This window comes from Camelina sativa, chromosome 11 (assembly GCF_000633955.1).
Source record: "Camelina sativa cultivar DH55 chromosome 11, Cs, whole genome shotgun sequence".
Classification (NCBI taxonomy): domain Eukaryota; kingdom Viridiplantae; phylum Streptophyta; class Magnoliopsida; order Brassicales; family Brassicaceae; genus Camelina; species Camelina sativa.
Window position 1 is genome coordinate 29,497,665 of NC_025695.1, and position 20,317 is coordinate 29,517,981.

Genomic DNA, 20,317 nt, shown 5'->3' on the forward strand with positions numbered 1-20,317 from the left:
CTAAACTGGTCAACAAACCTCAATCAAACATGAGCTATCTCTAGACAATGATCTTAATGACTCACTAATCCACTCTCATGACAGAAGTGATCAAGTTACAGTAACATCCTAATCCAACTCTCATTGGTGAAACCATACTGAACAGGCCTTAAACACCATACCATTATTTGTCAAAGACCACCTTGTACAACCAATCTCTTGGGACAAGCATGATAATCTCCAGTATTGGCTTTATCTAACAACCTAGACATTGGTGTGATGCTAGGAAGCTTAAGATCTGCTCTTACCCTCTCAGATATAAAAACAGCTTAGAGCACACCCAACCCAGAAGAGATATTTAAACAAGCAAGCTTGACCATTCCAGACTACCACAGCCCTAAACCAGCCTAATCCATCTCCAGAATCCTAAATCACTACTCAGATGCACAAATCATGATGATGATGAACATAAACCCAGAAAATGATGAAACTAACATGATAAGCAAGATGAAATGATGAACAACAACTTAATATAAAGAAACAAGCTCCGATTCTCAATACACTGAAAGTTATGGAACTTACAAAGTACAAAAATCTGAGAGAAAACAGTAAATAAAAGGTGCAAAGCAGTAAATAAATCNCAGTAAATAAAAGGTGCAAAGCAATAAATAAATCCTAAAAACCCTTAAGGGGTAAGAACTAGGTTTTTTTTGGTGGCTACAGAGACTTTTTTTGGCTAAAAAGAGGACATTTTTGCGGCCATGGGGTACAAAGAGTATATATAGAGGGGGAAGGAAGCCCTGATTTGGCTACCAGACAAAATAGCAAGGCAGCTCGATGTACTCGACCAGATGTGGTCGAGTGGCCTTGGTCGAGTGGGTTTCCTTCTGCTTCCCACCGGTCGAGTCTTGAGTTCCACACGGTCGAGTGCTTCCCATCCAAACGGTCGAGTGCTTCAGAATCAGATGGTCGAGTGCTTCATGTGTTGTTGGTTTTCTCCTTGATTCATCTCCTATTCACTCCATTGATTTCACTCTCCTTATCCCAGATATTATTTCCATGCTTCTTGAGTCCAATTCACCTGTTCAAACAAGGAATAATGCAAATGCAATGCTGATCCTACTCTAATGCACAAACAGTCCTTAAACTATATAAAAGTGACAAGATAGGCTGATAAAACATGTAAAAGATGTAAATAAACAGGGGTTGAACAAGGTAAAATATATACATATCAACTTCCCCAAACTTAGTCTTTGCTTGCCCTTAAGCAAACAAGACACAAGAAGGAAGAGAGGTTTGAAAGTGGGATCTCATAACCTTAAACATGCAGATAGACTAGCTAGAATCAATGTCCAAGTTACTAGTACTATGATGCAAGGTGAATGAGCTATACTTAAAGATTTTAGACAAGCCTTTCACAACCTTAACTGATTCAAGCCTTAGACTTCCACATGCATTCAAATCAGTCATTTCCTTTAATATTCATTAAGCAAGAACATGAATCAGATTATGCAATGTTTAAACTCATTTGGCTTGGTAATAAGGGTTAGAGACAAAAATGGTCTCTCTTTTGAGTGGGGCTTATCAAACACAAGGGTTCTCTCACAAAAAGTGGATTGAGCTTTAGCAGAATGTTAAAGGTAAGATCACTTAGACACATACAAGAACAGAACCTTGTCTACCCAACGGTACCCAAAGTGTTTGTTCCTAATCATTCTAACCCCATAATGTCCTAATTCTACCCTTAAGCTTCATCTTTTCTCTTTTGCCCTTTTCTCTTTTCTGTTGTTTCAGTCCTAGGAGGGGTTTCTTACTGATTTCTCTAGTGGAATGGAGGGTTCTTTCTTAAATGATAAGGTTTTCTTTCTTACTTGTTTTCCAAGTCATAAAGCTTTTTTACTAGACTCTTCTTTTCTTTCTTTCTTTTCTTTGACCATAACCTTATTTGAAACTTTTCTTTGACCAGAAGAAAGGAGGAAGGCAACTGATCCCGCTTATCGTTTTGTTTTTTCTTTTTCTTTTTGGTTTTAAGAACTTCGTTATGTTTACCTGGGAGGGTTTTAATCCTTGGACCTAACTTTTCTTCCCTCGAAAGGCTTTTAAATCCTTTTTTTTTAATTTACTTTGCACTCGTAAGTCCTCCTTTCTTATTTTAAGTAGGGAATGCTTCCTTGTCTGTTCGTTTGAACGCAGGAAGAAACATAGATGAGAAGTTTATAGTTGGCAAGTTTCGGGAACGATACAATGAATAGACTATGCGGCATCCGCTTGCTTCAACCAGATTGTGTTATGTTGACTAATGAAATATGAACAGAGAGCAAGGTGATTTGGGGTTGATTAGCGAGATTATGTTTAATCCGCATGGGACGCCCGAGGGCTACTTTACTTTACCTTGTGTGATTGAGGAGAGCGATCGAAGTTGAGACAATGCAACTGTTATTGATGTAGGATGAGTTGTGATGAGAAACTCGTAATTTATTGAAGGCAGCTGGGTACCGTTTTGATAGAAGATATTTAAAGAGGTGGTTGCACTCAGAAAATTGAGTTACCTATGTACCCCGTAAAGGGATCAAACCAGTCGTAGTTCGGTTATTGTTAATACTTACTGGAAGTATTTCTTTAGATTCATGACGTTCCAGGGTTGAAGCTTGGCCTTTCCATTACTCTCGTCTATGAGGTGGTACTTGCCTTTGCGAACGATCTCGGTGATCCGATAGGGACCTTCCCATTTCATTCCCATTTTCCCGGCGTTCTTCTCTTTCTTGTGTTCGAAGACTTTGCGGAGTACACGTTCTCCGACAACGAAGCTCCGGGGTTGGACCTTGAGTTATAGAAGCGGGCTATAGTGTTCTCGTAATTTTGAGCTCGCACAAGGGCTTGCTCTCCTTTTTCATCGATAACGGTAAGGTCATCCATTAACACCTTGTTGTTCACACCCTCGTTCTCGAGGAGACAACTCGGCGGATGCTGCCTACGGAGATTTCCGCCGGTGCAATGGCTTCGATCCCATAGGCTAGGGAGAAAGTGGTTTCTCCCGTGCTACCGCGTGGGGTAGTGTTTATTGACACCAAGGGGAGTGTCGATCGACACCAACAATTTCCGGTTCGACCAGTTTGTTTTAAATTGTCGAATTAGAGTTATTTGGTTCAAGTGGAATCCCAAACCGGGTTATATAAGTGAGAAGTCGATCTGAGGGTTTTGGGAAAGCCACTTTTTGTCGTTCCAGAGATAAAGGAGAAAAGAGAGTGTTCTTGAGAGATTTTAGAGTTTCTTGGCTTGTTTTGTGAGATATGTTCCTTTGTAGTGGAGATCTGGTGCCATGAACGAAAGAGAAGCTTTCTAAGGGGTTGGACTCGTCGGTTTTGGTCAAAAATTTCTTGCAAAAGAGGTGAGTGCATGACCATGGCTAATCTAAGCCTGAGATTTCCTTTGTTTTGCTTGTTTTATATTGTTTGTGATGTTTTCTTGCTTGTTATGGTTGTTGCATGGTTCCTACGGTTTCTTGTGGATGTTGGTCGAGTTTTGGACGGTTTGGAGATGGAGAGAAGCGGTTTTTCGACTCTCGGCTTCAAGCAGATCGCGTCTGCGGAGTCGGGGTCGATCGACACCAGGTGGGTGTCGGGTGACACCAAGGGGTTAAAGGTGCGGAGACTAGGCAAGTGTCGGTATTAGGGTTTCCGGGTCGAGGAGGGGTGTTAGTCGACACTGAGGAGCAGTGTTGGTCGACAACAAGGAGCAATATTGATCGACACTAAGAGGCAGTGTCGGTTGACACTAAGAGGCAGTGTAGGTCGACACCAACCCTTTCAGCAGGTGGCTGATATTTGTTTCCCTGGTTTGTTCGTGTTTGTTTGTTGCTTGTTTAACATTGGATTCTCAGTTGCTTGAGTGTATAGCCCTGTAGATGGGAGGATTATCTAACTGAGTATTAATGAAAATACTCATGCATCTTAATTTGTGTTTGTGGTGCAAGTAAAGGCAAAGTATGATCGTGGAATCAAGGCGATGAAGAGGAAAATGTTCTAGAGGCTTGGTTGTTTATTCTACGATGTTGTTAGTTTGTTAGAATGGAATGTATTACTGTTTTTCTTGCAGCAATCTCACATATATATATGTAAATGTGAAACAGAGCAATCACATTATTAGTCTAAAGGTTGTTTACAAGAGACAAAAGCTAGCTTTTAACAATCATTACTGCATTACATCAGCTTTGAAGAAAAGTGGAGATATAGTATCATATTCAGCAACATAATCTTATATAATAAAGAAGAGTTCATTATAAAATTTTATTCTAGAACTTGACACCCGTCACCTAAAAAGTTATTATCTGTAAAAAGAAAACAACTTGAATCAAAGTAATATATTATAAGATGTTCAATTTTTCTTCTAATTTTTAATCAGAATTTCCAAAAATAATTTTCTGTTTTATTTCTTCACTTTGATAAAAATAATTCACATAATATGATTATTAATTTATTTTGTAATTTCATTCTAATTATAGTAAACTAAAGTATATTTTAATATAGAGTTTATTCCAAAATTTTCTTCTAGAACTTGACACGTGTCATCTAAAGAGTTAACATATGTAACAAAACAACTTGAATCAATGTAATATATTATAAGATGTTCAATTTTTCTTCTTACATTTTAACCATAATTTCCAATAATAATTTTCAGTTTTATTTCTTCACTTTAATAAAAATAATTCACATAATATAATTATTAATTTGATTTGTACTGTACATACAAAATATATGTATGTACATATATGTATGTATACAAAATAGATACGGTTGGAATCTCGGACCATAGGCTTATGAAGATTGATTTGGTTATATAGTCAACAGACGACGATTAGATAGAATATACTAATATTGGGCCAATGTATGATGACCCAGTAAGACCCATGTAAAAAGCGAAAACCCAAAATGAGAAACAAAAAAAAAAAAATGTTGGATTTTGGAAGTCAAGAGGAGTGACTTGTGCCCTCTCTTTCAATTCTCTTAGTAATTTATACCTATGTTTGCTGAAAAATCCTATGTATTGCTTACTTTTATAATTTAAAGACCTTTTATCTACTATGTTTTTGGACCTTTTTGTTGTTGTGTATGATACACATTCTGCAAAAATATTTTCAGCTTTGATTAATGTAGAGATAACCGTTAGACAATTAAAAAAAGCTGAGAAAAGCAAAAAAAAAAATCAGCGGTGATTAATGTAGAGACAACCGTTAACGATCGAATGTGAAATAAAAACTTGAAAAAAAAAATTTGATACTGAATTCCATTAGCTTGTTCAACCTGCACAAAAGAATACATGTGAAATATGTATGTAGATTTAAATTAATGTTAACATTAAATGATTTAAGAAGAAATAAAGTGCACTACCAAAATACAATATAAGTAAAGTTTTGGTCAATCATATTGCCAAAATGTTACTAGCAGAGTTGGTAATTTTGCTTTGTGAAAAAGCGACACTGCTTCGGTTCAACTCCCTTTAGGAAACAACGACGTTTCACCATTGTAAAAACCAAAAACCCTAAAACAATAACGTTAGACAATAAAAAAGGTTGAGAAAAGCAAAAAAATAATCAGCAGTGACTAATGTACAATTAACCGTTGACGATCGAATGTGGAAAAAAAAACTTGATACTGAAATTCCCAAGCTTGTCTTAGGCTATAGGCAACATAGGCATTTGCCATGGTCCAAATAAATTTTAAAAAAATTTCTCAAGAGAAAAGAGTCAATTTTTACAAAAATAAAAAAAAAATTAGTAAAAAACTTTCATTGTTATTTGGTTTTCCAAGGGCCCTCATATCTAATGAGATGGCACTCGAACTTCCATTAGCGTGTTTAACCTGCACAAACGAATACATGTGAAATATGTCTGTATATTTAAATTAATGTTTAAATGATTTAAAAAAAAACAAAGTTCACAAAACAGGTACATAAGACTACCAAAATAGGATATAAATAACATTTGGTCGATTACTTTGTCAAAAGCGTGACTAGCAGAGTTGGTAATTTTTCTTTGTGCAAGAGGTGACACTTCTGCGGTTCGACTCCGTTCAATGTCATTTTGTGAGGCTTTTTTTTAAGCATATATTTAGTAAACGACGACGTTTTAGTGTAAAAACCGAAAACCCTAAATGAGAAAAAAAGAGAAAGCATATATATATATATAAACTCATCCGCATCTCGGTCTGCTCTAACGCCTCCTTGCGCACCTCTTTTGCCTCTCATCTTTGTCAAAAGGTTAGTAGTGTCCGTATCGATTGGTTTTAGCAATTCTTGTGATGTATATAGATAGATGACCAGGTCTTGCTGTTGATTCATTTCTGATTGCTGCTGCTGTTTGATTTTATTATAATTCTGGATTTTTATCTTTTTTGGTTACGATTTGTGATTGATTTTGTTTGTTTCATTCATGGTTTCAGGGATAGTGAAAAAAAAAAACAAAAAATGTCGACAGTGGGAGAGCTTGCTTGCAGCTACGCTGTGATGATCCTCGAAGACGAGGGTATTGCCATCACGGTATATATTTTCATTCTACTTTATTTTGCTCCATTTTATTATAAACTATGGGGGTTTAGGTTGGTCACATTGCATCGGTAATGAAATTTTGGCACTTTTTTAGTTGTTAGTAAGTATTTAGGGATTTTAGGATTGGTGGACTTTGCAGTCATGAATAGAACTAAGTGCTTTTGTCTCTTTTTATGTGTTTGCGGTAATGAAATTTCTGTTTGTTTATATATATTTATCCTTTGAATTTGTTAGGCCGACAAAATCGCCACTTTGGTCAAGTCTGCTGGTGTCGATGTCGAGTCTTACTGGCCAATGCTATTCGCTAAGATGGCTGAGAAACGTAATGTTACTGATCTCATCATGAACGTTGGTGCTGGTGGTGGGGGCGGTGCTCCCGTTGCAGCTGCTGCTCCTGCTGCTGGCGGCGGTGCTGCTGCTGCTGCTGCTCCTGCCGCTCAGGAGAAGAAGAAGGTAATATGAAGTGCCAAACTTGTTTTTGCTTAACATAGTATCTTCTATCTATTAAGCTCAATCTGATTTTTTTTTGTAAATTTATTGCTGCAGGAGGAACCAGCAGAAGAGAGTGATGAAGATTTGGGTTTTGGCTTATTCGATTAAGAAGCACATTTTGCTTGTTTTTCTTCTTCCTAGTTGGTTTTTTTCGTATCGAGCTATTACTTTTGTGTCTGCCTAAAGAACTATTAGTTGTCTTTTTGAACCCATATGTTGTATGACTCAAGTTTCCGGGCAAACCCATTGGCTCGGTCTTTTGTTAGAATTGATTTTGTTTATTTTTCTTTGAGTCCATTCGAGAGAGATATAGAAATGAATGCCAATCCATAAAAGCAAAATAACCGGTATGTAGTTAAATTAGCTTTTTTCTAGATAAAATCACTATTTGAAGCTTTTAAAATATGGGAAAAATGTCAAAAAAATACCCAACTTTCAAATTTGGGACAAATAAATCCCGAACTTTCAAAATGTCATTTTAGTCACCAAGTTTAGGCTGACTTTTATATAAAATAGCAAATTTTGATTGACCATGTTGATTTAGGCATCACGTTAACTCTCTGTTAATTCTCGACGACGGGGTTAATTGCCCGTTAGTTCCAACCGTTTAGAGAAAACGACATCGCTTGATTATTTGTAATATGACGTCGTTTTACAAACTGAAGAAACAAAAACCCTCAAATCGATTTCTAGGTTTACAATTCCCAAATCGATTTCAAAAAACAGTTTGTGAAATCTCTCTCTGTTCCGATGAGCTCGAGCTCTATCACATCATGCAGCGTTGGTGAGCGTGGTATACCTTCGAAGTGCATTTGTGGCTTAGGGGTCACGACTTCTACATCTAAAACGCAAGAAAACCCGGGAAGTCCTTTCTTTCGTTGTGCAAGCAAGCAGGATGTCAACTCATGCACAAGCAAAAAAGACGTAAGTGTTTTAAATCCTCTTGCATAGGTAATAAAATCAGTAGAAGCTAACTATGTGTCATTTTTTCGGACATTAGAGTCATTTGTTTAAGTGGGTTGAAGATGCCGTGTTTGAAGAAGTAGAAGATGCTTTACCAAGACTAGCCATTATTGCAGAGGAGATAAGCAAAACCAAAGCAGAGGTCAATGAGTTAAACGTTGTGATGAAAGAATTGAAGGAAGAAGCAAATTTCAGCAAAAAGGAACTCCAAAAGTGTAAATTGTGCTTGAAAGTCTGTTTTGTGTGGTTTTGTGTTATCACCATTGTATTGGGTTATGTATTGTTTAGGGAAGGTGATAAGAAGAAACTGATGTTAGGTTATTGAAGAATGTAAACCTTATGTTTTGTGTTGTAAACTTTTGTCTGAATGCCTATTTTGAAACATGTCTTATGATATAAATCATGGAATACGAAGACAAAAACAAACAGCACACATGTTTTGGACAAAAAAATCCGAGAAACATTCCAAATCCGAGCAACATTCCAAATACGAGCAACATTCAAACTGGTTCTAAGACAAGTGAACAATCCAAAAACAAACAAACTAGTTCTGTGAACTTCCTCCCTGTGAACAGTGAAACCATGGTTCCCAGCCTCCTCTCTGTGAAATTCCTCCCTGTGATCCTCCTATATGAGAACTTCCTCTTTGTGCTCCTCCAAGATGGGATCTTCCTCTTTATGTTCCTCCTAGATGTGATCGTCCTCTTTGTGATCCTCCTAGATGAGACCGTCCTCTTTGAGATGTTTGGGAAGCTCCCTGAGATGGTTGAGAAGCTCTCTGAGGTGGTTGAGAAGCTCCCTGAGGCGGTTGAGAAGCTCCTTGAGATGGTTGAGTAGCTCCCTAAGATGTTTCTCCTTGCAATGGTTGAGAAGCTCCCTGAGATGTTTCTCCTTGCAATGGTTGTCCTTGTCCAAACAATATAACCCTCGGCTCCTGTTTTCAATCAAAATATCAGGTTTCATTCAATCAAAATAATTTGAAAGACTCAATGGATAATCTTACCTGAACTTTTCTTGGTCGAACCCTTCTTCTTCTTGGTGGAGTTGCAACTCTCTGATTCGTACATGCTTGTTTGTTGTGTCCTTCTTGCTTGCAATTAGAACATGTCATGACTCGATTCACGCGTGATAACTTGGTAGCAGACTCAAACTGTGATTTCCTCCTAGCATGATTACTTGGCCGCCCAGGATTGCCCCTTCGCCATGGAGGTGGCAACACTCCTAGTCTATTCACTCTTGGCCACAAAAGATTGCCTTGAACAGGCGCAATACCATCAGCATAAGTTAACTGCCACATTCTAGTTGTGTACCACTCAACAACATAGTCTTCCACCTTCTCTTTCTTTCCTATGATGACAGATGCTGCATGAACACATGGTATACCAGTCATCTGCCATTTCCTGCAGCCACATGTCCGATCACTCATATCAACACAGACTTTGACATCACCACATCGTATCTCATGTTTATTATGCCTTGCCATCCACCTTTCACAGAACTGCGATCCAACAATCATCTTCTCAATCTCAGCATGAGCTCTCTTTGTGAATCTAGTCTTCAACCTACCAGCAATGACATACCTCTTCTCATTACGCACCATACATTGTCTTCTAATATCTTCTAACATGTCTAGCAAAGGTTTCCGTCTGGCCTGGCGGATGGTTCTATTGAAAGACTCGGAGAGGTTGTTTAAGTTGTCATTGCAGCAGCTTCCAATCCTGAAAAATGCTCTAGACCATCTTCTCGGGTTAGTTTTTAGTAGCGAATCATAAGCACTTGGATTGTAACTCCTCAATGCTTCTATATGACCACCAAATTCCCCTACTGTGTAACTTCTAGCAATTTTCCAGAATAGTCGTTGTAGCTCTATGTCATGACTATTTCTCTTCCAATTGTCCATGATGTGCCTAGCACATTGCCTATGCTCAGCTTGTGGAATGATTTCGTGAATTGCTTTAACTAATCCCTGAAAATGTGAAAAATGTAAACAATTAGATGATTTGAGACAAGAACCATGATAATGTTTGAAAAATGAACCTTTAACTAACCGATTGTTTGTCTGATATGATTGCTATGTTTTTGCCATCTTGAAGATCCAGCTTTGCAGATAGCTGCCTAAGAAACCAGTCCTAATTATCATCATTCTCAATCTCAACTACAGCCCATGCAATAGGAACTATTCTATTATCACCATCTCTCCCAACAGCAGCTAAAAGCTGACCCTTTACATCCCATTTCAGAAAGGCACCATCTATACCTATGATAGGCCTACATGTATTCTTCCAAGCATCTCTCTGTGAATTAAAGCAAATAAATAGTCGATAAAACCTTTGTCAGCTGCCAATGGCTGGACCATGAATAGTCTCGATCTCAAATGTTGTCCCTGGATTGGATCGAAAGATCTCAGCTTGATAATCCCATATACGTGCAAAGTGTTCTTCATGAGTGACTTTTCTTTCTTTCATAATTCTTGTCTTCGCCTTTGAACATTGATCTTCAGTGACTTCAAAGTTGTACTCTCTCTTGATCTCTGCAACCATATGTTGTTTAGTAATTTTAGGATCCTTTCTCAGTCTTTCTCTATACAACCAAACAATTGTCGTAGTCTTCAACATCTTGGAGAATCCGGACCTCACACATGCATGCTCATCATCGTAGATCTTTACTTGCATCTTATGCTTCTTCTTATCATAAGAAGCATAGCATTTCCATGGACACTTTACATCAGTCGTAGAACACTTACCACCTATCTTCAAACTCTGAGATCTATAAAGCTTAACATCATATCTAGTCTTGATAGAGTACCTTAGCACACCTATCTTGAACTCTTCTAGGCCATTGAACATTTTTCCCAAGCTCAATATCTCTTCGAGATCTTCAACTTGGGGAGCATCACCTTCGTCGTCAAATTCTTCATCATCCCATATATCATCTCCACTATCTGCATCACTCTCGTCTCCCTTGTCATCCCTCGCACCTGGTCCAAACTCGGCTTCAAAATCTTCACAATTTTCCTCCTCTACACCTATACCTTCTTCATCATTATCTTCCATTCCACCTCCATCTACATCTAGAACAGCCACTCCACCTCCATCTACAACTGGAACAGCTACAATGCTCCATTCTTGGTCTACACGAACTTCTTCATGATTACCTTCGTCAGCATACCTAACCTCATCAAGGTCGTCATCACCAACAACCTCACAATCGTCTCCACTCACAGCCTCACAATCCTCTTCGATATCTTCACCAGTCTTCTTCCTCTTTCGTTTACGTTTGGGTTGAGGAACCACATCAGTGTGTGGTAACGCCTCAGTCTCGGTTGGGATTTGATCTTCCTCAGTATCTGATTGGATCTCCACCATCTCGGGTTCATGTCTGCTACTTTCAACTTCTTTTTTTGCCGTCGCCTTCTTCAGTCGAGGCGACCGTCGATTCGGAAGCCGCGTTCCTCCTCCACGGGTCCGCGCCATGACAACAATTCCACAAAAATTTGAAAGAATTTTGAGATTATTTTCTAGGGTTTTTTGAAATCGATTTGGGAATTNGGAGTACCTTAGCACACCTATCTTGAACTCTTCTGGGCCATTGAACGTTTTTCCCAAGTTCAATATCTCTTCGGGATCTTCAACTTGGGGAGCATCACCTTCATCGTCAAATTCTTCATCATTGTCACTGTGTGAAAGAGGATCAGGAATCCTCTCTTCATCCCATATATCATCTCCACTATNGTAGGAACTAACGGGCAATTAACCCCGTTGTCGAGAATTAACAGAGAGTTAATGTGATGCCTAAATCAACATGGTCAAACAAAGTTTGCTATTTTATATAAAAGTCAGCCTAAACTTGATAATTAAAATGACACTTTGAAAGTTCGAAATTTATTTGTCCCAAATTTAAAAGTTGGGTATTTTTGGCATTTTTTCCTTTAAAATATTATAAACCGTGAACCGTAACCAATGTTACTCGAGTCCGACCCATTTACTTTTCTAACGTAACCGTGAAGAACCGTCTACGTGAAGTTCTAGAATATGAAAGTTTGAGAAATATGAGAACCAACTAATCAGGTTTAGAATTAGAGAGATACATCTTATTCTTTATAATGTCGCCGAGTAATTTAACTTTCATCTATAATTCTCTACCCTAAAACGATAGACAGCGATAATGAGATCTGCAAACGTAAGCTAAAAGAAAGAAGTTTACAGTGAAGAAAAGTGGCAAAGTAATTTAAGTCCATAAGAGAATATAGTGTACTTTGGGTTAAGGAATGTAAGTTGTAAATATTACAGAAACAAAGAAACAAAAAAAAAAACAACCCTACAAATAAAACACACACAGAGGCTACAATACATGACCACATAAGCTTCTGGAGGAGCTTCTTCTGCCTACTTATTCATTCCATCATGGTGGTTAGAACAAGTATGTATCACTAACCCTACAAATCTCACACTTTTACCACATATACACCACAGCAATCCAGAGACCACCAATACTCGAGAACAAACACCGAACTCCTTTGCGAGAATTTCTTCTACATTATGTTGCTTTCCTCGAGCTCGACTTACCCACTTTACTTTTCCAAGCTCCCTACACACGCATTCAAAAGCAAACACATATCAGAACTCTCTACTCATCTTTCTGGCTATGCTGCTTGTAAGATTTAAGGGAAAGGTAGGTAGATACAAGAGTCTCATTGTCAGAAGTCTCAGCATCGTCTTCAGCCTCAGTCTCCATTTCATTGTCATCTTGTTTCCCTTCAGTATCTGAGTTGTCATGTTCAGCTTCTTTCCCCTCAGCGTCCCCACTTGACTCTGTTTTTGCATCCTGTAAATCTTCTTCCTTGTTTACAACTTCCTCATCATCCTCGCCTTCTTTCAATGACTTTCCTTCAGACTCTGATTTCTCTTCGCCAGCATCCCCACTATATTCTATCCCTGCTTCTGAACCCGTATTCATTTTTTTTCCTTTTTTCTTACCAGCAACTTCACCTACTGAATCATTTCAAAATAGAATATCTCAGTAACAAAAAGATAATAATACTTTCATTTGTCTAATACAATAAGATTAACACCGTTGCTGACGTATATTTGCACGAAAGTAAATAGGTTGAAAGAGTTAAGAAACAGTAGGGAATGTTGTGGATCCCAATGGAGCTTACCTGGAGTGGCAGAAGAGCGTCTTTTCTTATTTCTGCTCTCTAATTTCTCATGTTCTAAAGAGAGACTTCTTGGTTTGCCTTTTGGGTCGGCATGTTTTAGGTTTCTCTTTGGAGTTCTTTTCCCTTTTGGCCTAGTAAAGACAGCAGTCCGGGAACAAAAGGTTTAACACAAATGCAGAAGATAAAGAAGAAAAAAACAAGATAAATAAAAGCATTAGAACCACTCGTATTTTGGATTTCGAATGACAGAATTTCGCTTACGTAGTGGTAATTGGGTCGTCATCCCTCTGTAGCCCATCCGAATTCTTAGGCTTACTTTCAGAAGATCTGAACGAAACAAATCAATGGAACAAAAGAATAAGATTGTTGCGTATAAGACTAAAGACGAATACGAGGCCAACTGCACTACAGAAAGATGCATTATGTGCAGTTGCAGAGAAGAAGTATTACCTTTTCTTATTAGAACTTCCCTTTGATGTTCTGGACTTCTGCAGTAGGTACAAATACTGTAAGTATATCTAATATACTAAAAGGAACAAACTCGGCAGATGCTAGAAATAGAGAAGATAGATTGACAACAGAACCCCAAAACCAGAAATCTCAGAACCTTTGCGGGCTTTCCACCGGTGTCTATGAGCTCCCACCGTTCTTTATCTAGGTTAAGTACTTCAACATCTCCATCCTCGTAAAGTATCTGAGATATCACATGGATTAATTACAGAGTTCGCTGGACCAACTAACCCAATAAAAGGACAAGAAGAAGCAAAGTGCTGAACGCTTACCACATGTCTCTGTTTAGTGGAATCATAAGATTTTACTGTCCCTTCATAAAACCTATTTATTTCACCAAGATGCAACTTCTGGTGAGATAAATGTAGAAAAAGATCCCACACTTTGTTGGAAATGAATGATTGCATTAGATGAATTCAATGTAACAAAATGAGACTAAGAATAAGAACAAAAAGAATTAACTCCTTCAGAGTGTAGATTTGCATGGATGTCAGAATAATAAAATTCGAATAAAGACAGAGAGAACACTTTTGCATTGTCAATCCGATAAAAGTCGCTTACCGTTTATCCATAGGCCACCATACTTCTATTCTGCAACCAATCAGTTCGTCATTTGCCAATTTACTTTCGTTTGTAGAGCACTGGACAAGAAATTAGGACAGACAAGAAAATATTTGTTATCCATATGTTCAATTACCACAAAAATGACAGTGATAAACATCAATGGAAGGTAAAGCTCAACACCTTAGCCAGTCCTGACATGTTTTTTCTTTTGCGCTTCTTCATTGATCCAGAGGCAGACTTCAATTTGCTATCACCACTTTCTGCAGACCTACTCTGCTTTCGTTTGAGTAGAAAACATTGCATAACGATTAAATACCAATAATTTGAACTAGCGTAAAGGAAAACAAAGGGTAAGATGCTATTGATGATCTTTACCCTCTCACTGTAGTTGCCACCTTCGCTTTGAATGTCGAGATCTGTGAGAGCCCAATCAGATTCTGTAATTTTTAATTTCGATGATAAGCTCTTCTTTCTCTTTCGGGGAGAGATGCTTTCTAATATTTTCTCTTGGTCTGAATTTTCGTCGTGCGAGTCCAAAGAGACATTTGTGTCCATGTCTCTCTCTTGATGCAACTCTTCCTCAGAAGCTTTCAGTGGAACTTTAGGACCACTATTTGAGAACTTGAAAGGACTATGGCCAGAAGATGATCTCCGGCGCTTAGGGACTGAAACTACTGATGTTGCATCACCAGTGGAATGTTTGTGTCCATTACTGGATTCAAATTTATTCAGCATTTGCAAGTGATCGAGATTTATCTCTCTCACCATCTTCAAAACATCGACATCATTTTTACCATTTTCATCTTCAGCTGGTACAGATTTACTCTTTTTGCCCTTTCTAGTCTTGGTTCCCTGAGCTCTCAAACGCTCTACAATTTTACCCAGAGGAATTTCATTCCCATCACTTTCCCCATCAATCATAACCTCCTCTTCTGAAGTTTGGGGTATCACCTGAAAGGGAAAATATGAATAAACACAGAAATCACTAGGTACTGCAACTCAGATTTTCAAGTTGAAAAACATACAGATGCATCAGCATGACTCTCCAACTTGAGATCCCTGAAGTGTGCCAGGACAGTCTCATCAGCTAGCCACAATTTCTCCTCACCTACCTGACATGGGTTAGAAAACATAAATCAGGACAAACTATGAGGTCAAAACACAACAAATCAAATACGACAGACAGCTCAGATTGCCAAAGATTACTTGAAGCAAATTCATCATGTTGAACCCACAACCATGAACAGTTTCTGGGTTCTTACCTCAGACTTGTCACCTTCAACCTTTTCCGGAAGTTTGTAAAGCGTCGCAGGCAGTGGTACAGGTGTGATCGCCCCTTGTAGATCAGGATCTTTCTGAGTTAAGTGATTGATTATTGACAGCCCAAGCTCACAGATCGCATGTGAGTTCTGTTAATATAAGTTATGAGATGTCAGGTCCAAGGCACCACAACAGTGTGAAGTAGTGTGACTCATTATACCGGTATGCTTAGAAATCATTAAAAGTAGTCCTGAGACGGCTGCTGTAAAATAGAACAAGCTCAAGAAAGTTTTTTACCAACCTTCGACTTTGTTGCATCAGTGACATCTTCTGACTGTTTTATACTATGTAAGATAAAAATAATGGTGTGAAACTCCTGTGCCTTGCCAATATCTTCAGCCTTCCCGTCTTCCTCTTTATGGAGCAACATAGAAATGATCAAGTATAATTGGCTGAAACAAACAATCAGAATTCGTAAGCAAAAAAATATCAATTAAAAAACAAATAAGTGAAATCACTAGTTTCACAATAATAGAAAGAGCAAAGTCGAGGCATATAAAGGTGAACTGGAAGATAACTTACCGATATATCATTTCATATTCCTTCACGTCTTTGCAATTCTCAACATCAGGACAAGAATGATGTGCAAGTGCGTGAACCAGATAAGGAAGGATATGATGAGGGTGGAGACTAACTGAATTTGCATCAGTCTGAGAAGAAATTTTCCGCACTTTTGTTTGATAAGAATGCTGTATGATATCAGCAAGGTTGTGTTTCTCCTGTATGTCAATCCAGACGTATAGTTTATAGTCAGATTGTCAACATTTTCGTCTCAGATACATCATATATGTGTTTTCAAGTAAAGGGCGATGACATACCTCTTCTGATTCGAGAACATTTGATCCAGTGATATCAAAAAGGAATGAACAGGCATACTTTGTCTCCAAAACCCGATCCTTTACATACTGATGAATTTTCCCGAGGAATATTTTCTTAGCTGTAGGAAATGGTATCTACAGGAGAGGTTAAGAAAAATGTTAAAAGTTCAAATAACCTAGATCAGATGAAGGATTAGAAGGGAGGTGTGAATTGAAAACAAATACGGAAGATACCTCAGGGGTTTTTAAAGTTAAATGAAAGATCTCTATAGGTATCCTATCATCCCAATGTCTAGAAAGGCGGAGGACTGCCTTTCCAGCAGCAAGTTTCAAATGGGCCTTGTCAACAGAACTGTGGAGAGGTTGAGCGTAAGTGCCTTCAAATTTTACAGAACAATGACCTCTAAGCATATTTAACACATCTACCAACCTTGATTCTAAATCCTCAGATACTTCCCCAAAGGAAAGAATGTTTTTTAGTAATCCAAGAAGGTCATCAACACCCGCACGAAGATGAGCATCCTTTAAAGGCAAGTAGCTCTTAACCAACGTCTTAATCCCATAAATCTATCGAGGAAAAAAAGAGTTTTAAACTAACTGGGCAAGAGAGAAATAACTTGATCAGTTTAACATAAGGTCGAACAACCATTGGCATCTATAAGTGAAGTCTGTTATAAGAAAATTTTGTCAGGTACCAAATACTTATATTGATATATACATATCTCCTATACCTTCAGTTGACAAATTTCACTTTTGTCATCCCATGATAATTTTTTATCATCTACAGTTTCCTGCAAAGAGATTAAAGTGTCATCCAATTAAAAAAAAAAAAAATCTGGTAAAACCAGTGAAAGATAATGAGGTTTTGCAGTAAACAAAACATTAGAAATACATACACTTTGGAGCTTCAGAATTTTGCTTCTAATAAACTCAACTACTTCGCTTTCTCTAGTCTCATAGACTGGCATCGCAATCTGCGCGATGCATCCAAGACACTGAAGAACAGCTGGCTGATGTCTCTTGTCCTCCAGCATGTCCACGAGTCTCTACAAATCAAGTATAAAACCAGATTTTCCACAAACTAATTATCAATTACAGATAGTGATAATAGTACGCAAAATATTCATGAGAAAACAGAACTGTCACCTTGTACAGAACGGAGAGCGACTTCAGGCCATCATCCTTTGTTATTGATGCTAGTGCGTGCACAGCATACTTAGCCTGCTTGCGGTTTCCTTCTACACAAATCCTCTCCAGTAAAAGGTCCACAGAACTTAAATAGATAGGAGAAACAATATAAATCAGAAATAGGTAACTAGCGAAAGAAGTGAGCTCAAGCTTGATGAAAAAGAAGAATAGATATATTGATGGAATTGAGATTTTCACCTTGCTACAACAATGAGATTCTCCCGAATAGTACCACCTGCTTTTGCCAGAATTTTTAGAGTACCCTCCTTTATCATTTCATCATCATCTTTAAGGAAACTTATCAGTTCTTCTTCAGCACCATCAAACAATGATGGACAGAAAGATGCCAGGAGCTAAAAAAATTCAAAGCACAAGCATCAATAAGTAAATGTAAAGATGTTCATGAGCATGGGATATAATCGGCTATAATAAATACCAATACAAATTTATTGACAGAATGTTAGTAATTCTTAAATGATGCGTCAGATAAGCTATTACCCCTAAGAAGTCCATGCAAGATTGGATCCCCAATACATTTTTAGAAGACTTTCTAGCAGATACTTCCGCTAATATCTCTTTCACATATTCCTTGCTGAATAGCAGATAAGAACACTTTATAGAGAGAGTGCTGAGGAATTCATAGAGAGAATGCTTCTCAGAGAGTATCTTAAGCATATCATCCTGCACAGAAATTAAAACCACAAACCAGTTAGTTACAAGGTTGTTGAAATTAAGTTTAAATGGAAAAATACAAAAAAAATTGTTATTCTCACTCGAATCCTGGACGCTTGCATTATGCTAGTGTTGGGATCAAGCAGATTGGTCAAAATTTTCCAGATATTAGCATCTTTCAGTTGATCAAGAATTAAAAAGTTTTGCTCAGTCTTTGGGGGGTCGGAAAATGCACGTGACATAACTCTGAATCCAAATAGGATTTTTTTCTGAACATCAGGAGCATCAGCACTCTGCATTCAGACAGAACATAAGGTTCTAGATGGTGAAACTGAAAAGGGAAAAATTCATACCAAAAATTTATAAACGAAAAAATCTTCAACTAGGTTTGGTCGAACCTGTTGGGTCTGCTTGATTGACAAATATCTTTGCATTTCTTGTTGTATCCTAAAGGTCAAAAATGTATACAAGATCAGTCTTCAATATCGAGAATGGACGGCATGATAACGATCATTCAACATAGTTTCAAAAGTCATCAATTCACCTTTGTCTTTGCTCCAGTATTTTCTCAAATGCTTTGGTCTCCACTTTGTCAAACCCAGAAAAGATTTGTATCCAATGCTTAACTTTATCTCTTACAGAGAAACCACTAGGAAACAGTGAACTGCATAGAATATATTCGATTGTATCTGATCTGCAACACATATAGAATAATTTAGAACATCTTTCTCGAAGGTAATGATCATATTCAACAAGAATTAAGTAAAGCACATATAAATATATAAGAAAAGGAGCCAAGGTTCAAATAATTGTTTTAGATAAATGTCCTACCTGAAATCTTTGTCATAAAGACATCTCAAGATTTTTCCAGGAATCCAATCAAAATCACCAGTGCCTACCTTCCCATCAGCACACCGTAAGCAATATACCCGGAACAACTCAGTCAACCTTTCCATTGTGTATGTTTTTACGAGTATCTGATTTACAAAAAGAACTATGAGTTGAAATGTCTTTAAATTTTAGCATACAACTATCTAAGGCAACCAAACTGAATGCATAAAACGTACAGCTTTGTCTCGAAGCCGTTCAGCAACCAACTTCAAGGTGTCAACTGGAATCGACGTCAATGCACTCACAGCCACATCACAAATAACAGCAACAACGTGTTTGCGGATGTTTTCATCATAATCCAAGAGCCGGTCACAGAGAGCAGCTACATAAGTATTAACACTGTAAGTTTAGTCAATTCTAATGTATACTAATGGCATGACAAAGAAAGACTTACATATAATTTGAGAAGCCTCAGCTCTCAAAGGATCCGAGAGCAAACAGTTCTTAATATGGTCAAGGATGGCCATCCTAACTTCAACAACCCTATCGGTCAGCCTTTTTAGAAACTCCGAAAAAATGGAACCGAACTCTTCGGAAATGACACGTCCAGGCAAGGAAAACAAGTCTCCAACCAATCCAACCACTTTCAAACGAGTATCCAGTTTATCAGCCTGTATATGTTAATAGTATGCATTAGGTATTATTCAATACCAATCAATTTGAAAAGATGAGCTCATACCACATGAAAAGTATTGAAACAACAAATGGATAAAAGTGACTATTCAAACAAATACATAATAGAGTCATGATGCCATGGAGAGCAAGATAGTGGAAAAAGACCAAAAGAAAATTATACCAAAAGCTCTCCAGTGAGATACGGCGCAACTCCGGATAGGGCCTGAGGAGCACAGCGGTACAAATCATAAATAACTTCATGGTAGTCAATTTGACTGCTGGAAAATCGGCTATCTCCAGACATTGAAGAGATCAGGAACTGCTTTATGTCAGATTCAACTTTGGGGGCACACTGCTCTATGACTTTCATAGCAAGTCTTCTTGCAACATCTGTAACGTCCTGCTATCATAAATGCAGAATATGAGCCGTCTGCTATTCCATATAACAACTGAATCCTAAATTAGAATAAAAGCAGTGGCCAGAGCCAGCAATGTCAGAATGCTCACACTTCTATTCCGGCCCAATTTAGAGAGTAAAATTAGTAAAAGATGCTCCTGCACATCTTCACTTTCTTCTAAAAGAACAATCATAATGTTTTGCATT

At 37.9% G+C, this 20,317-nt stretch overlaps 4 protein-coding genes across 9 annotated transcripts in view; 2 read left to right on the plus strand and 2 right to left on the minus strand.

Annotated features, from left to right (window-relative positions):
* LOC104724593 (60S acidic ribosomal protein P1-1) lies at window positions 6,158–7,301 on the plus strand. Its single transcript, XM_010443115.2, has 4 exons — window positions 6,158–6,234; window positions 6,417–6,513; window positions 6,757–6,975; window positions 7,069–7,301. The coding sequence occupies exons 2-4, from the start codon at window positions 6,442–6,444 to the stop codon at window positions 7,120–7,122; spliced, it is 345 nt and encodes a 114-aa protein (XP_010441417.1). The 5' UTR covers window positions 6,158–6,234; window positions 6,417–6,441; the 3' UTR covers window positions 7,123–7,301.
* On the plus strand, window positions 7,765–8,302 carry LOC109127373 (uncharacterized protein At1g43920, Chloroplastic-like). The gene is made up of 2 exons (XM_019231996.1): window positions 7,765–7,938; window positions 8,015–8,302. Exons 1-2 carry the CDS (start codon window positions 7,765–7,767, stop codon window positions 8,300–8,302), a joined length of 462 nt encoding a protein of 153 aa, XP_019087541.1.
* Window positions 8,819–10,212, minus strand: LOC104728487. The gene is made up of 4 exons (XM_010447460.1): window positions 10,169–10,212; window positions 10,026–10,092; window positions 8,981–9,943; window positions 8,819–8,911 (listed from the first exon to the last, which is right to left on the minus strand). The coding sequence occupies exons 1-4, from the start codon at window positions 10,210–10,212 to the stop codon at window positions 8,819–8,821; spliced, it is 1,167 nt and encodes a 388-aa protein (XP_010445762.1).
* Window positions 12,183–20,317, minus strand: part of LOC104724594 (sister chromatid cohesion protein PDS5 homolog A) — a 10,768-nt gene continuing 2,633 nt past the window's right edge. The window contains exons 5-34 of one of the 6 annotated variants that reach the window (XM_010443118.1): window positions 20,221–20,317; window positions 19,895–20,116; window positions 19,493–19,709; window positions 19,275–19,420; window positions 19,039–19,184; window positions 18,752–18,901; window positions 18,606–18,654; window positions 18,309–18,500; window positions 18,034–18,216; window positions 17,734–17,888; window positions 17,494–17,620; window positions 17,244–17,393; window positions 17,079–17,138; window positions 16,778–16,914; window positions 16,582–16,699; window positions 16,348–16,482; window positions 16,052–16,248; window positions 15,771–15,921; window positions 15,472–15,618; window positions 15,235–15,321; window positions 14,585–15,160; window positions 14,390–14,482; window positions 14,207–14,286; window positions 13,918–13,969; window positions 13,743–13,829; window positions 13,586–13,623; window positions 13,397–13,462; window positions 13,136–13,266; window positions 12,661–12,968; window positions 12,183–12,564 (exon numbers count right to left, since the gene is read on the minus strand). In XM_010443118.1, the coding sequence (XP_010441420.1) occupies window positions 12,514–12,564; window positions 12,661–12,968; window positions 13,136–13,266; window positions 13,397–13,462; window positions 13,586–13,623; window positions 13,743–13,829; window positions 13,918–13,969; window positions 14,207–14,286; window positions 14,390–14,482; window positions 14,585–15,160; window positions 15,235–15,321; window positions 15,472–15,618; window positions 15,771–15,921; window positions 16,052–16,248; window positions 16,348–16,482; window positions 16,582–16,699; window positions 16,778–16,914; window positions 17,079–17,138; window positions 17,244–17,393; window positions 17,494–17,620; window positions 17,734–17,888; window positions 18,034–18,216; window positions 18,309–18,500; window positions 18,606–18,654; window positions 18,752–18,901; window positions 19,039–19,184; window positions 19,275–19,420; window positions 19,493–19,709; window positions 19,895–20,116; window positions 20,221–20,317 (4,348 nt within the window). In that variant the 3' untranslated portion in view covers window positions 12,183–12,513. The remainder of the gene's footprint in view (window positions 12,565–12,660; window positions 12,969–13,135; window positions 13,267–13,396; window positions 13,463–13,585; window positions 13,624–13,742; window positions 13,830–13,917; window positions 13,970–14,206; window positions 14,287–14,389; window positions 14,483–14,584; window positions 15,161–15,234; window positions 15,322–15,471; window positions 15,619–15,770; window positions 15,922–16,051; window positions 16,249–16,347; window positions 16,483–16,581; window positions 16,700–16,777; window positions 16,915–17,078; window positions 17,139–17,243; window positions 17,394–17,493; window positions 17,621–17,733; window positions 17,889–18,033; window positions 18,217–18,308; window positions 18,501–18,605; window positions 18,655–18,751; window positions 18,902–19,038; window positions 19,185–19,274; window positions 19,421–19,492; window positions 19,710–19,894; window positions 20,117–20,220) is intronic. The other 5 variants (XM_010443119.1, XM_010443120.1, XM_010443116.1 and 2 more) reach the window with 5 other exon arrangements.